This window comes from Narcine bancroftii, chromosome 7, assembly GCF_036971445.1.
Source record: "Narcine bancroftii isolate sNarBan1 chromosome 7, sNarBan1.hap1, whole genome shotgun sequence".
NCBI lineage: Eukaryota > Metazoa > Chordata > Chondrichthyes > Torpediniformes > Narcinidae > Narcine > Narcine bancroftii.
The window spans coordinates 51,031,583-51,048,488 of record NC_091475.1 but is presented as its reverse complement, the minus strand read 5'-3'; the positions used below and the strand labels follow the sequence as shown (position 1 = coordinate 51,048,488).

At 41.2% G+C, this 16,906-nt stretch overlaps 1 protein-coding gene across 5 annotated transcripts in view; it reads right to left on the bottom strand.

The window, feature by feature from the left end:
- LOC138738909 (cilia- and flagella-associated protein 47-like) overlaps positions 1 to 16,906 on the bottom strand; it is a 614,550-nt gene that overhangs the window by 479,941 nt on the left and 117,703 nt on the right. For all 5 annotated transcript variants that reach the window (XM_069890090.1, XM_069890093.1, XM_069890088.1 and 2 more), the window contains 3 exons: positions 15,792 to 15,907; positions 11,003 to 11,141; positions 3,934 to 4,159 (listed from right to left, as the gene is read on the bottom strand). In XM_069890090.1, coding sequence (XP_069746191.1) covers positions 3,934 to 4,159; positions 11,003 to 11,141; positions 15,792 to 15,907 — 481 coding nt within the window. The remainder of the gene's footprint in view (positions 1 to 3,933; positions 4,160 to 11,002; positions 11,142 to 15,791; positions 15,908 to 16,906) is intronic.

The window sequence follows — 16,906 nt, the reverse complement described above, 5'->3', positions numbered from 1 at the left end:
ATAACAACTGTGGCTTGTGGTTCCAGAATAAACAAATAGGAAATCATTTTATTGAACATGGAGGAAGGAAGAAAACATGAATATACACATTACAAAAAATGTTTTAAAAGATTTAAAAAATGGTTTGTATGCAATGAGTCATAGGAAACCTCAAGGATATGATATGCAAACTTAATAAAAATAACTTTTAAAAAATAATTCTTATAAAATGAAAATTCTAATGAGATCATGAGCTTGCTGTTCCTATGCAAATTTATTTTTAATGTCAGGCTTCAAATTGTACTGTGATAGTCGAAAGTCACCCCGCGTTGTGATATCTAGTCTGTGCCTGGATTTTTTTCAAGGAAACTAGATTGCTGAATCCACATTCAATGAAATATGCTGAGGGAAATGTAATAAAAAATATTTTGACCTTTTCACATAGTTTTATAAATCCATTTGGCAGATCATTCTCAACCCCAAAAATCTTTTTTTGAATTGATTGAACTTGTGGCGTGCAATTATATTACTGCAGATCAATCAACGTCCCTTGAATATCTACGTCAACGTCGGTGGGTTGTTCCTCAAACAGATCTAATATCTAATGCAGAATATTGAGGTTTAATAGGTTATTCAATCTTCCCTATAGATCTGTATGTATTTGCTTTAAGTGTTTCACATAAGCAGTCATTTCATCATCCTTCAGTGCTTCTGCGTTCATGTTCAGATTTGGAAATTGTAAAAGTTCCTGACATTTGATATTGCTCCAATAGATTTCAAGCTTTTTAAAGAAAGAAACAATGGCTTCTTTACTAACAATGTGGCAATTGTGTTTACCCTGTAAGGTCTTGTCAATAAATTGAATTTGTCAATGATATCTTCCAGATAAAATACTTCCGCCTTTGAATCAATGGGTTTTTCTCCATGTTACTCATGAGAAAGAGAGGAAACAATCATGTCCCAGAGTGCAACAAAATGATGAAGACAATTTATTTTGGGCAGTCACCTCACCTAAGTATACAGCAGCAGCATCTGGAAATGTTCATCATTTTCATCACACAGCTGCTGGAATAGACAGTCTTGAAGGGGATGTAATTTTATAAAGTTCAGTCTTCATGACAATTGAAAGCAAAGCATTTAAACTTCCTCGTTTTTAGTTTCTAAAGGCTCCCAATAAATGACACAATGAACAATAAAGACTGAAGGTATGGTATTTTTCAGGCATGATGCAACCTCTGATTCATCCAAACATTGAACCAGCAGCACAAGTTGCAATGGCAACGATGTTCTCAAATGGAATACTGTTCTCATTTATACATTTCTTAACTTCTTCAAAAATAGTCAGTGCCTTAGTATCTGTTTAATATTTCTGGCAAAGAGCATCTCTCCCATCAGCTCATTTCCATTCCAGAATCTGGCATAAGTCAAAAGAGATAATTTTCTCTCGCAGAGTGGATTTTTCTCATTGGAAAGTGAATTTATTGGACTATAATGAAATGACTTATTGTATTTCAATATCTTTTGCCATCTTATCAATTCTTTTAGAAACTGTGGGTTTTTCTCAAAAGGATTGACTGAATAGCTTATTTGCCATTTAACTTCATGATATTGGATATTATGATGGACAGAATACAAAATAAGTGACTCAGCGTTGAACTGAGCATTTCCACTTTTAGCAATCTATTCACTTGTATTTGCAAATAAAAAAACTTGTCTGATTGCTGTGACATTTTAGTAATCATCTGTTTGAGTGTTGACCTTCTCTCAAATTTACCTTGAAGGGTTTTTAAAATAATGCAAGGTTTTATTTTTCTTCTCTTTATGCATGATCTCTAAACGTCGTTTCAGCTTGCGTGGCCTCATGCATTCATTTGAAGATGTATTCAAACAAATCATACATACGGGCAGAGAGGGTTTTGTGGAGTGAAGTGAAAGCATACAATAATTATTCCACCAAACACTGCCAACACTTCTTTTTTTGCCGAGGAACTCATGGCTAAAATTATTTCTGAAAGTAACAAAAATTAACTATTACTAAATGAAATCATTTTTTACAAGGGTTAGCTCAAAAGTGAAATTAAATTTTATAGAAAATATTAAACAATATACACCTTCTTCAATAAAAGGTAGCAGGAGGAGACAAACATTCACTACCCATTATGAAAATTCAAAGCAAACAAGGGCATTTTGCAGACATGAGAAATATGAAGCAAAACTTTTCAGCCTGCACTTTTATTTCCTGAAATTGAAGGCAATAGTACAGAAGAAAAAAAAACTACATGGAAGGCCATTCATAGCCAAAGCTGGTTCCATGTCAGTTAAACACAATTATGTTAAAATTAAAAAAACCGCAATGCTGGAGAAACTCAGTAGGTCAAACAGTGTCCTTTGTGTGACAAAGATAAAGATACATAACTGTCCTTTCATGCTTCAGCCCTTCATCAAGGTATGGAAAAATATCAGCAGCATCCAAATAAAAAGATAGGGGGGAGGTATTAGGGGAGGAGCATGGTTGCAAAAGCAGGAGGCAATAGGTGGAGAAGGGAGGGGGGGGAACACCAGCAAGCAAGGGGAGGAGGGAATAGAGAGGGAAGGGGGTGGAGAGCTGAGGGGAAGAAGTCAGGGGGAAGAGAAGGGGAAAGAAAGCAGGTTAACAGAAAATGGTGGTCACTTAATACCATCCTGATGGAGAGTGCCCAGACGGAAAATCAGGTGTTGTCCCTCTTACAGGTGGTCTTTGTGGGATAGTACATGGGGCCATGGAGATATCTGAGTATGGGAGTGGGACGCAGAACTGAAATGGTTGGCCACTGGGGGGTCCCTGTCACTGGTGCGGACAGAGTGGAGCTACTCAGCGAAATGATCTCTCAGTCTGTACCCAGTCTCTCCGATGTTGAAGCAAGGAATGCTTTGAAAACATTGTTAATTTTCTGCATTAAGCTAGGTCATTCAAGGCAGTCTCCAAAAGCCTCCATATAACCATATAACCGTTTACAGCACGGTAACAGGCCATGTCGACCCTTCAAGTCCGTACCGGTTCACTTGAACAACTCCACCCATTGGAGATTGTAGATCCATTGGAGATTGTAGATCCATTGGAGATTGTAGATCCATTGGAGATTCTAGATCCATTGGCGATGATCTTTCAGAAATTGATAGACTCTGGAGAGATTCCAGAGGATTGGAAGGTTGCCAATGTAGTTCCGCTGTTTAAGAAAGGTGGGAGACAGAAAAAAGGAAACTATAGGCCGATTTGTCTGACGTTGGTGGTTGGGAAGATATTAGAGTTGATCCTCAAGGATGAGGTGATGAAATACCTAGAGATGCATGACAGGATAGGTCCAAGTCAGCATGGATTTTTAAAGAGTAGATCCTGCCTGACCAACCTATTAGAATTTTTTGAAGAAATCTCAAGTAGGATAGACAAAGGGGTGGATGTTATCTATTTAGATTTTCAAAAGACTTTCGATAAGATGCCACATATTAGGCTGCTAAATAATATGAGGATCCATTGAATTACAGGGAAGTTATTAAACTGGGACAGAAAAGTGGTTGATAGGCAGGAAGCAAAGGGTTGAAATTAAGGGTTCCCATTCCAACCTTGAAAAAAATCTCACATTGCTTGGCAACTATATAGAAAGCCTAGCAACAAATCTTTCGCTTCAACCAAAAAATGTTTAATCCATACAGTTTCCATGGCCCCCCAAAAACACATTGGGTCCCCCTTATTAAGGATTTTGGTCCGTGGACCCCCTTAAATATGCTGTAGCCCCAAGGGTAGCCATAGAACCCCAGTTGAGAATGGCTGATACCACTATGTATCAAATGTTCAAACTAATTATAAAATAAAAATATATCAATATTTCAGGAAAATATTCCAGACTATTATCATTTTCCTAAAAGTCAAATACTTCTTATTGAACTAAATATTACTGCAATGATATACTTTATTACCACTTCAGATCCAGCAGCGTCATTTTCCATCACCGACACCCAGTCAATAGTTTTAGGGCTGTTGTTGTACAAAATAATTTGTTCTTGCTTCGAGGTTCCATAGTAGGCACTCCCAAAACTAATACATTGAAGCTTCTGGCCATAAAAATCAAGAAGTTCCAAAATAGGCTCAACAATAATTCCCTTAATTTTCACAATCGTGTCTTCAGCATCTTCCAACTTCACCCTGGCAAGAGAATGAAAAAAAAATCAAAAGAAAGCAATGGAACTTCTCATGAAAAAGTATTTTAAATCATCAATTACATCCCCCCCCCCCCCACCCCTTACTTTTGCACACAAAATTGGAATTCTCAAATCAAACAAATGAATGAGCTGAATTTGGTCAGCAATTTAAAAATGAGCCTAATACTCTGATGCTCCATCAATTACCACAAAAGACAGAGGTTGTGAAACTGATAGGCTTTTATTGACTATAGACTGGAGCAGCAACCAACCTCATCGACTGATCATGGCAGGGTAAATGGGGAGGATGCAAAGGGGTTATGGGTAGGGTTGGTCTCGGGAGGCGTGTCTAGCCAGCAGTAGCCAATCACATTTACCGCATTTACCTCTCTTTTTTTAAGGAGTCCTGCGGGGTAGAAAAAAATGAATCACATATTGTGCAGGTCGTCTACCAGGGGGTCTCCTCTGCTGCAGCGAACAACGTGGTAACTGTTGGCACAGCTGTGGTGCCTTGAACAGCCTGTTGGGTTGGTCTGTCGTCACCAGTTACAGTTCTCCGGTGGGAAGGGACAGGTGAAGGGAGGAGGGAGTGTGGTGCTGGTGCATCATGGGTAACAACAGTTGCTGGGGGTGGAGTTCAGGGACCCCCAAAATAGCAGTGGGGGAGAATGCCTGTTGGTGGTTGATAGCTGTCGGAGGGGTGCCCGATGGTGCCAAATCCTGGATCGAGATAGTGTCCTCACACCCATCGGGGAAGGCTACGTAGGCATACTGGGGGTTTGCGTGGAGGAGGTGGACCCTCTCAACCAGTGGTTCAATCTTAGAAGCAGTCCCAGGGAGGTCAGTCAAACAGACAGCATAGTCCCTGACAAAGACTTCATGAGGCATGTTGTTAGTGGCCATACATAAGAGCGACTGTACAGAGTGGAGCATCTGGGAGGACCTATTGCCAGTAGGAAATGAGGAGGCCCTGTGACCTTAGTGCCAGGAGGATGGTTTTCCAGACCATGGCATTCTCCCTTTACACCTACCCATTCTCTCTGGGACTGTTGCTGGTGTCCTGCTCGTGGTGATGCCCCTGACCAACAGGAACTGCCACAGCTCATCGCTCAAGAATGAGGTTCCCCATTCACTATAGATGAAGCAGGCGTACCCTAAGAGCCTGAAATCATTGCAGAGGGCCTTGATGACTGTAGCTATAGTCAGGTCTGGGCAGGGGATGGCAAAAGAGAAGCAAGAGTATTCATTGACAATGGTAAGGAAATAGATGTTCCGAATCGAGGAAGGGAAAGGCTCCTTGAAGTCGATGCTCAAGCACTCAAAGGGGTGGGTAGCTTTGATCAGGTGTGTCTTATCAAGGTGGTAGAAGTGCAGTTTGCACTTGGCGCAGACCTAAAAACTGGCAGTTTTTAGTCATTGTTCTGACTTCCTCAATGTAGTATGGTAGGCTTTGATGACATGGAAGAACCTAGTCACTCTGGGATGGCAGAGGTTGTTGTGGAGGGTCTGCAATTTATCCATTTGATACTGGCATAAGTCCCACGGGATAGGGCACCTGAGTGCTCATTAAGTTTGCCAGCCGGTATAGAATATTCCAATAATAGGTGAACAGTTCAATTCTCCATCTGAGAATTTTATCATTCTTGATTTTGCTCCTCTGCTTATTATTGAATATGAAGGCCGCTGGTCCGTGAGGAGGATGAATCATTTGCCAGCAAGATAGTGCCTCCAGTAGCTACACAGACAACCGTCTAAGAACTGTTCATTGCAAAGGTGATGGGGGGATGGGGTTGGCTCAGGAAGTCCAGCCCCAGCAGCAGGGGGAACAGAGCTGTGTTATGACGAGGAGCCTGAAGTGTTTGTAAACTGTGCCTCCAACATTCAAACTCTCTACACAGGACCCGTGGACATCTGACGTGTGGGATTTGGACGCGAATGATATCTTATGATTGACTGGCCGTACTTCGAGAGATAGGCACTTAGCAGTATCAGGGTGGATAAAGCTTTACGTACTCCCACTATCAAACAGTGAGTTCATTACACACCCATTTATCTGGACATCCACCATGAACCTGGTGAGTTTGTGTGGTTCCTCTTGGTTCAGGGTGAAGGAGGCCAGTATAGACTCGCTGTCTGAATCCAAAGAAGGCCCAAGTTCTGTAAGGTAAAACATCATGAGATGGGAATGTGTAGGGAGTTACCCTGTACAGGGCAGTAACAAGAAGGGGAGGTGTCCTTGTACTCCTGTTAGGTAAAACATCATGAGATGGGACCGGAGAAGGAGTCACCCAGTACTAAGGAGTAACAGAATGCATCCTTGTACTTACAAGATAAGAGAGACATTGATGGATTGAGAGGCAGGAAGCTAGCAGGGAAAGGATAGCAACAGTTTAAGAGAGACATTGATGGATTGAGAGGCAGGAAGCTAGCAGGGAAAGGATAGCAACAGTTTTAGTCATTGGACAAGTAATGATATGATGATGTTCTAAGCATGTATCCAAGGGTATAAAAAATCACCATTTTGCTGATAACGGCAGAATGCATTCTCCGACTAACCTGGTTGGTCGCAAGTGTTACAATCCGGTAATAAAGAACAAAGAACCCTGATTTCGACTCAGCCTGGTGTTTGTCTCACTCATTCATGAACAAAGCAGACCTAACAGTTCCCAAGATGGCTTCAGTGCTAAAGGCTTGAGAAAATGGTGCTGGCCATCGGGACTCACATTTGACGTTGCTGGTCCACAGAGGAGATTGTGTCAATTGCACTGTCTGGGGTGACTGCTGTCTGCACGTGGCACTGCTAAGTTTTGAGGGCAGTTTAGACTGGCAGACTTTTATGTAATGTCCTCTTTTCCCACATCTAGCGCATTTCACCTCCTTGACAGGGTAGCATTACCTCAGGTGCTTACCTTCCCCACAGAAGTAGCATTTGGGATGATCACCCACCAAAGCGGCCGAGGTCAGATCACTAGAGGAATGTGATGATACCTGCAACCAGTCGCTCACGACATGGGATGATTCCCGCGTCCCAAGATAGCAGTGCCTGCAGCAGTCAAGAGGCAGTTGGGTCGTGTCTGAATTTTGGAGGGCCATGTCCAGCAACTCAATGGCCCCTTGCAAGTTGAGTTCCTTCTGTTCCAGGAGTCGCTGTCTTTTATATCCAGAGCGGATGCCAACCACATAGGTTGACGTCCTCCACAATCTGGGTAGCCGACATGGCTTTGCAGTTGCACACCCTAAAGAGGGCCCAGAGATACTCAGTGCTCAACTTACCGGGTCGCTGCATCCTGGTGGCCAGGAGGTGTCTTGCATAGACCTCATTCACCCTTCTGTGATACTAGACCTTCAGTATACCCATGGCCTCCACATACGATTTGGTGTCATTAATCAATGGGAAGACCAGGGGCCCAACTCATGAGAAGAGGAGCTTCAATCTGTCCTCGTCCATGTTAACAACTTTCACTGTCACCGTCAGGAAGTCCTCAAAGCAGCGAAGCCAGAGTTCAAATGTGTTCATGGCATCAGACAATCAAGGGTCGATGATGAGTCTCTCCGGTTTCAGATATTACTTCATTTTCTTGTAGGGGCGCGGTCTCCCAACCCATCAAGATGTAGTAGTTTGACTGCCCTTTCCCTACCATACCATATATCTGTAAAAAAAAGTGGTTTTAAAGCATCATACTTGCTGGTACATAGTGGATCCTGTAGGAAGTTGCCAACACTCTTAACGACAGCCTGGTCCAGGGCACTGACAAGATGGTAATAACAAATGGTGTCCAATTCGACTTTGTGAAGGTGAAATTGTAATTTCAGCCTGTTGGAACCACAGTTCAGGCTCAGCTATTCAGAAAGGTAGTAGCTTCACAGCATTGGCTGCTTGTTTGACCAAAAATATGTTTTTAGACATGCAGGAGTCACCAATTGTGGCCACTGGAATCACAGTGGACACGACGAAATAACCACACAAGGAATTTCTAGAGTGAATCAAATGGATTTACTCTTAATAACCCGTGCAACCTTTTAAATGCCAGAATCATGTGCTCAACACACGCTGACATAATCACGCATAGCTGGTTCAATGCCTTCTGGAAGTTGTAGTGCCACCATAGCGCTGCTATAAGGCTTTTACTGGGGGCAGTTTTATAGACCAACCTCATTAACTGATCATGGCAGGGTGAATGGGGAGCAGGCAAAAGGGTTATGGAAACGTGTCCATCCGGCAGTAGCCAATCACAGTATAACAATGGTTTACCACAACTTCAAAGGGGCAAAATAAAACAATGTTACTTTGTCTTGCTGCAACTCCTACATGGGTAATTTTAATCAGTGCCAAATACACTGTTTTACATTCAAAAGAAACAAACTGCTACAGAAAGTTGGTGGATCAAGGAGCATTTAAGGAAGCAAAGGGATAATTAAAATTTCAGGTCAAGACCCTGCATCACAATTTCACACATTAACATACAGAAAAGTAAGAGTTATGGTCCTCAAGACCATATTAATTAAATTGGAACTGATTGAACTGCATATCTCAACACGTCACTGATACAACCTATTTCAGAAGTCACTTCAAAGTATTGTTTTACTGGAGAAATGTCAGAACAGTCACCCCTTTTTTTTTCAATTTAAATTTATATATACAGCACGGTTCCAGTCCATTTCAGCCATGAGCCCATACCACCAAATTACACCTAATTAATCGACAATTCCCGGTATATTTTGAATATATTGTCTGACTCAAAATTGATAGAATTCATGGTTGAGATGGAGAACAGAAAAAGGAATTGCTTGTGGGCCAGAAAGGCCTCTGGGAAGAAGTCTGTCCTGACTAGAAGTAACATTCTAGCTGGATGAAGTTACCAGGAAGGTCATGCAGGACATATTCAAGGATATGTTCATGGTCACCTGTCTTGCCCAGAAATTCAATCACATCCTATTGATTTTCAGTGCAGCACAATCCAAAATCAGTTTTATATTGGTTAAGTTGTATCAGTATAGATGGCTGGGCCTCAAACATTTCCCTGAAGTGCAATTGCATTTATGACCTTAACAATTAAAATAAATTTCCTCTGTGGATATTACAAGGCCAGAAGAACCAAAATATCCATCTTTTTCCAAACATTTGAGTTACTTGTGATGCTGGAAGAAGCAGAGTGCTCATTTATAAGCTACGTGGCAAATTTATACCACCTGAAACCTTTTCCGCGATATATGTGAATGTCAAAGGCTTATTTTTCAGTTTGGTTCAACTCCCTTATGGCTAATACACAATTCAGACTGCTGACTGAAATAACATAAAACCTCAGAGATAAAAAGCTCATGAGCATGCTTGACAAATGCCACTGGTTAAAATCAGGGGGCATCAGTAGTGATTTATAATACAAAAATTCAAATTAAAAATACAAAGAGATATAAAATCAACTTGGGGTAAAATTTAAATGTCTATATTTCAGGACATATATTCAAAATCCTGAATGTTTTATATCAAAAATGGGTAAATAAGAAGCACCAAGCTGCACAAATGACTTATATTGTTCATACAGAGGGCAATATTTGGTACCATATATACACTCATGTAATCATGTATAACTGTGTAATATTCAAAACCGCCCCCCTCCCTTTTTTTGTCCCAAAAATCAGGTGTTTTTGTATGATCTGTGTAAAAGTCAACCCCTTATTTTTGGCCCTGGCCACCCATCCTTGCTTCCAACACCCTGACAGTGAACCCTAACCCCTGCCGCACGCCCATCTAAACTCCCGTCCGCGCATCCTCACCCTGACCGCCCACCCATTCAAGCTCCCAATGCCATGACCTTGGACTTACCACCAATCCCAGCCATCCAAGCTCCCATTACCTTGAACCATGCAAGTACCTCGAGGTCAAAAGTTCAGCCTGTTAAAAGTTGACCCCCCACTTTTATTTGTCCCGAAAAACTGATCCAAAAACTTGATTACATGATTATATACGGTAGTTTTGTCTTCAAAAGTTCAAAATATGGAGGCATGGAAGGGGTAAATAGTATTGGATTCTGGGGAGGGAGGCAAGGAGTGAGACTAAGAAAGAAAACAGAAGGAAAGCAGTTAGAACCAAAGAGTCAGGTCATGGAATCAAGAGGTGGGGTGAATCAATCAGCAATTAGAAAGTGGAAGAGACATCAAGAATCATGTATTAGGTTTCTGGACTGGGAATCCTGACCATTTTGATAATGATTATGCTTAGAGGTCAATCTACAGGACCAGAAGAACAGCAGAGAGGGTCTCTGGGAAAATAGTGGGAAAGACATACAGGAATATCAAAGCCAGAACCACCAGAATGATAAACAGCTTCCTCCCACTGGCAGTGAGATTGCTGAATGACTGAGGAACTGTTCAAACAAACCATCTGAGACTCTACTATTTATTTAACAATATTTATTTATTTTTATAAATGTACTGTGTCCTGCAGATGTATCATTTGTCTGTTTGTGTGTTATGGCTGTATATTTGCATGTTTTACACCGAGGATTAAAAAAAACACAGTTTCATCAGGTTATACTTGTACAATCAGATGATAATAAACTTGAACAAACTTGATTGCTTCATTTCAACACTGGTGATATTTTGGATTGATTTTTCCTCATGATTGGTATTAGCTGCATTGGGACAAAATCATATTGTTGCAGAGGTCAAATCAGACTTTTAGGCTATTTATTAGCATATGTAGAAAATGAGAGTATCATAAACAGGTGTAATTTAGAAATTTGGCTATACTCACTGGAGAAAAGTAATTTGAGAAAATAATCCAGTGGAAATGATCAGCAAGATAACATCAATAACTTATGAGCCAACTTCAAACATATAGACTTACATGACTATTTCATCAAGAATCAATGGCTGTTTGGAACACAATTCAACTTTAACCAAAAACACTGCTTTCGCTGGAACTGTTCCATTCCTTGGCATAATTGTCAAGCATGGATTTTTTATATTTGTAATTGCAAAGCGACCTGTGGGAGAGAGAAAAGTTAACAAGTTTCTGGACATTTTTTGCATCATTAAATTCAGGGAAAACCTGAAAAACAATATGAAGCAAATCTGCAAAAACATTTTGATTGTTATGTATTTCTAGTGCTTTAAAAATATTATTCAAGTTGGAAGTTCAATTATTTATTAACAATACTTCACTTTGTAACACAACCATGGCATTTGGAACTTTTAAAGTTTATGAATAAACATTACACCAAATACTGAAGGGCTCATGTGAGGCATGGAATTTCTGAAGATCATTGGAAAAAAAAATTCAATCATATTTCAAATTTCCAGCATTTGGAAAGTATTAATCTTCAGAAACAAGATGGTAACAGAGAAATGAGTGGATGTAGTACTGTCTTCAGAGTTTCAGAAAGCATCTTGTAAGGTTTCTACTTCAGATAATGGGGATAGGAGTAACATGTTGCCATAGATCAATTAAAGGACATAAATTAAACAGTAATTTTTTTGTGACTGAAGAAATTCTAGAGGGATTAGTTTTGGGTCATAGCTAGTTGCAATTTCCATTAGGAATTTAACTGAAAACACTATGATATATATTGAAGATAGCTGAAGATATGAAGCAGAAAGAATAGCATATTTTGAGGACACAAGAGTTCTGAAAAAGGACATGGACAGATCAAACAACAGGGACAAAAAGGTAGATGGAAGAAAATTTGGAAAATGGGAGGTTATGTGTATTGATAGGTAAAATAGAAAAGCCAAGAATAATGAGAAATGTTTATATTGTTATGAACAGAGAGACCTTGGTGTGATAGTTCAGGAGAAGCTGTAAGTAAACATGAGGGTAAAGGAAGCAATTCTCTGCACTTTTCTTGGAGCTGTCTGAGGGCAAAGACCATGTCAGTAGTTCCTCTGTTTGCGCGAAAGCCGCATTGTGATTCTGGGAGAATATTCTCGGCGACACTAGGTATTATTCTATTTAGTAGAATCCTAGCGAAGATTTTGCCTGCAATGGAGAGCAACGTGATTCCCCTGTAGTTTGAGCAGTCTGATTTCTCGCCTTTGTTTTTGTACAGGGTGATGATGGTGGCATCATGAAGATCCTGAGGCAGTTTTCCTTGGTCCCAACAAAGCTTGAAAAACTCATGCAGTTTGGCATGTAGAGTTTTGCCGCCAGCCTTCCAGACCTCTGGGGGGATTCCATCCATACCTGCTGCTTTGCCACTTTTCAGTTGTTCGATTGCCTTATATGTCTCATCCAGGGTGAGGACCTCATTCAGCTCTAGCCTTAGGGGCTGTTGAGGGAGCTAGAGCAGGGCGGAATCTTGGACTGAGCGGTTGGCACTGAAAAGAGATTGGAAGTGTTCTGACCATCGGTTGAGGATGGAGATCTTGTCGCTGAGGAGGACTTTGCCGTCTGAGCTGCGCAGCGGGCTTTGGACTTGGGGTGAGGGGCCGTACACAGCCTTTAGAGCCTCGTAGAAACCCCTGAAGTCGCCAATGTCCGCGCTGAGCTGGGTTCGTTTGACGAGGCTAGTCCACCACTCATTTTGGATTTCCCGGAGTTTGCGCTGAAGATGGCTGCATGCGCGACGGAAGGCTTGTTTCTTCTCTGGACAGGACGGCTTTGTAAGGTGAGCCTGGTGGGCAGCTCGCTTCTTTGCCCTCAGACATGGTCTTTGCCCTCAGACAGCTCCAAGAAAAGTGCAGAGAACAAAACAAAGGACTCTACATCACCTTTGTTGACCTCACCAAAGCCTTCGACACCGTGAGCAGGAAAGGGCTTTGGAAAATACTAGAGCGCATCGGATGTCCCCCAAAGTTCCTCAACATGATTATCCAACTGCACGAAAACCAACAAGGTCGGGTCAGATACAGCAATGAGCTCTCTGAACCCTTCTCCATTAACAATGGCGTGAAGCAAGGCTGTGTTCTCGCACCAACCCTCTTTTCAATCTTCTTCAGCATGATGCTGAACCAAGCCATGAAAGACCCCAACAATGAAGACGCTGTTTACATCCGGTACCGCACGGATGGCAGTCTCTTCAATCTGAGGCGCCTGCAAGCTCACACCAAGACACAAGAGAAACTTGTCCGTGAACTACTCTTTGCAGACGATGCCGCTTTAGTTGCCCATTCAGAGCCAGCTCTTCAGCGCTTGACGTCCTGCTTTGCGGAAACTGCCAAAATGTTTGGCCTGGAAGTCAGCCTGAAGAAAACTGAGGTCCTCCATCAGCCAGCTCCCCACCATGACTACCCACATCTCCATCGGGCACACAAAACTCAAAACGGTCAACCAGTTTACCTATCTCGGCTGCACCATTTCATTAGATGCAAGGATCGACAATGAGATAGACAACAGACTCGCCAAGGCAAATAGTGCCTTTGGAAGACTACACAAAAGAGTCTGGAAAAACAACCAACTGAAAAACCTCACAAAGATAAGCGTATACAGAGCCGTTGTCATACCCACACTCCTGTTCGGCTCCGAATCATGGGTCCTCTACCGGCATCACCTACGGCTCCTAGAACGCTTCCACCAGCGTTGTCTCCGCTCCATCCTCAACATCCATTGGAGCGCTTTCATCCCTAACGTCGAAGTACTCGAGATGGCAGAGGTCGACAGCATCGAGTCCACGCTGCTGAAGATCCAGCTGCGCTGGATGGGTCACGTCTCCAGAATGGAGGACCATCGCCTTCCCAAGATCGTGTTATATGGCGAGCTCTCCACTGGCCACCGTGACAGAGGTGCACCAAAGAAAAGGTACAAGGACTGCCTAAAAGGTGGTGCCTGCCACATTGACCACCGCCAGTGGGCTGATCTCGCCTCAAACCGTGCATCTTGGCGCCTCACAGTTTGGCGGGCAGCAACCTCCTTTGAAGAAGACCGCAGAGCCCACCTCACTGACAAAAGGCAAAGGAAGAAAAACCCAACACCCAACCCCAACCAACCAATTTTCCCCTGCAGCCGCTGCAACCGTGTCTGCCTGTCCCGCATCGGACTTGTCAGCCACAAACGAGCCTGCAGCTGACGTGGACTTTTACCCCCTCCATAAATCTTCGTCCGCGAAGCCAAGCCAAAGAAAGAAAAGAAAGGAAGCAATTTAGAAAACTGCTGTTATCTTGATATTTTTGAAAAATAGGTTGGAATACAAAATCAGTAAATCTTACCAAGATTGCACAGACTACATTTAGGAAACATTTGGTTATTGTACAAAATTACACCCTTCCTTCTTTTGGAAGGATATATTATTGTTGAAAACTGAACAGAATAGATTTAAAACAGTGATACCTTGCATCTGATTTTTTTTTCTCAATAATAACAATTGAAAAAACTTTATCTAACACTCAGAGAAGCTCACAAAAATGAGATGTAATTTCCTGAAGACATTCAAGATTTTGTATTTCCTCTCCAGGGAGAATCCATAACTAATGAGCATAATTACACAATTAAGGATCAGCCATTTAGGACTGAGATACAAAATGTTTTTATTGCCTTACATTTTTGGAATTCTAACTCTCTTTTTCTCTCCAGGGGATGAGAATACTCAAACATCTATCATATTAAAGGTTGAGATCCAGGTTAAATTAAAGGTGTTCATTAATATGGTGTAAATTAATACGGAGTTCATGGAGAAATGGACTAAAAGGGCAATAATCAACCCAGTTCCTAAGAAGAGTAGTGTGAGGTGCCGCAACGACTATCACCCAGTAGCACTAACTTCTACTGTAATGAAATGCATTGAGAGGCTGGCACTGGTCAGAATTAACCCATACCTAAGAAAAGGTCTGGACCCACTGCAATTCGTCTATCGTCACAATCATTCCACAGCAGACATAATATCGCTGGCTTGCCACTCAGTTCTGGATCACCACGAAAACCGCAACTCATACAGACGGCTGCTTTTCATTGACTACGCCTCAGCCTTCAATACCATTATTCCCTCAATGCTTGTCAAGAAGCTACAAACTCTTGGCTTCCGCACCCCACTCTGCAACTGGATCCTTGACTTCCTCATCGGAAGACAGAGTCAGTACGAAATGGAAATACAGTGCTCCCATGGGGTCCAAATTCCAGAGAATGGGGAGACCAACTTGGTTTGAGAAAGAGAAGCAAAGGAGATGACCCATGGGATGGTGATCATGGCAACAGACCAGTGAAGGGCTGTACAGCTGAAGATGCAGAGAATCCATGCAGGCTGTGGGCTGTGGCCAACTGCAGTTGAGGGATTCACACAGGTCTGTGGGCTGCTGGAAACTGGCTTAAGACTGGCTGAAAGCGTACCAGGTATAAGAGCTGGGATGCAAAAGTGTGCCAAGGGCACTGAAGGGTTCCTCATCGTGTTGGAGGTTCAGATTTGGAGCTCGGGTTGCTGATGGTTTGGACTGAACTCTGTATGGCTGCGAGTTTTGCAGAAACACTAAAGTTGAATCCACGGACACTCGGTGACTCTTTTGTTTCTCTTTCTCTGACTGTAAGAGGCACTTCAGACAATTTCTGCCGATGGCAAATCGGTCTGCCTTACGGCAGACAAAAACAAATTCTGTGAATATTGCACTGTCTTTATTACATGACAATAAATTGAATCTTGAATAATAGAAAAGTGGCATAAATAAACACATTTGAGAGTTTTCAAGATGCTGTTGCAAAAATAAAATCATACCTGGGAGAGATCCATGATTTTCAATATGTATTTTCTTGGAAATAATTTTACTATCAGCTAACACAGTACCAAAATCAAGCTCTGGATCAACAGTAAGATCACAGGTGCAAGTAAACCTGTGCAAGGGGATGAAAAAAAGTTTTAACACAAAATATTTTAACATCATTGATTCAGTGAATTCTGAATTTGGCAGAAAATGTTACAAAAATCTCTGTGAATTGGCATCATTCAAATACAGTCTTAAAGTCTTGGATAATTAACCAGGAATCTAGATAATGTATGCTATTGTGGTGAAGTCCTCCATCATCCAAATCAAGTGATTTCATTATGGAAAATCTGAAACAAACTCAGTCCTTAACAGCAATGCTTGCATTTGGCTTGTTCCAGAACATCATTACATCAAGGTGCAAAACAACCCTTGCCAATATTGTTACACACTTCTTTTGGACCAATATAATTTTATCTGCTGAAACCTTTTCAACGTTCTTTCCTCTTCAAACTTGAAACCTACATTGTTTTTGAATATTTTATTTAAAATGTTTCCATATCTGTAATTAATAAACTTTTAAATCAACAAATATTGATTAAATTTAAAATTGCGATGATCACATGCTGATTTTACCCCATCATTGTTGAAATATATGATTACTATTTGGAATAAGATAAATAACAACATTGGAACAAAATGAAGTATATCTCCTAAGACACCTTTGATTCAAAATAATCTTATACATTTTCCTAAAGATAATCAATTTTTAAATATTTGATTTCATAAAGGCATTAAAAATATAGATTGTTATGAACAAGGTCAATTGATATTATTTCAAATATAAAGGAATAAATATGGAATAACCTGGAATACACATTTTTGCTATCTTGAATTGAGAGTATATCTGTGGGAAAAGTTAGGTCCAACAATGGTTTTACCAATTTTCAGTGAGTTGGAATTTCTTATAGGAGAAGTAATACTAAGAAATTTAATGTACCTTTTATTACAAGCAGGCACTATTAAACAGAGAGTTCATAAATCTATATATAAATGGGAGCAGACAAAAGGCTTGAAAAGAAGTTCATAAATCAATTAAAAAATGGGAGGTAGATTTAAATAAGCAAAT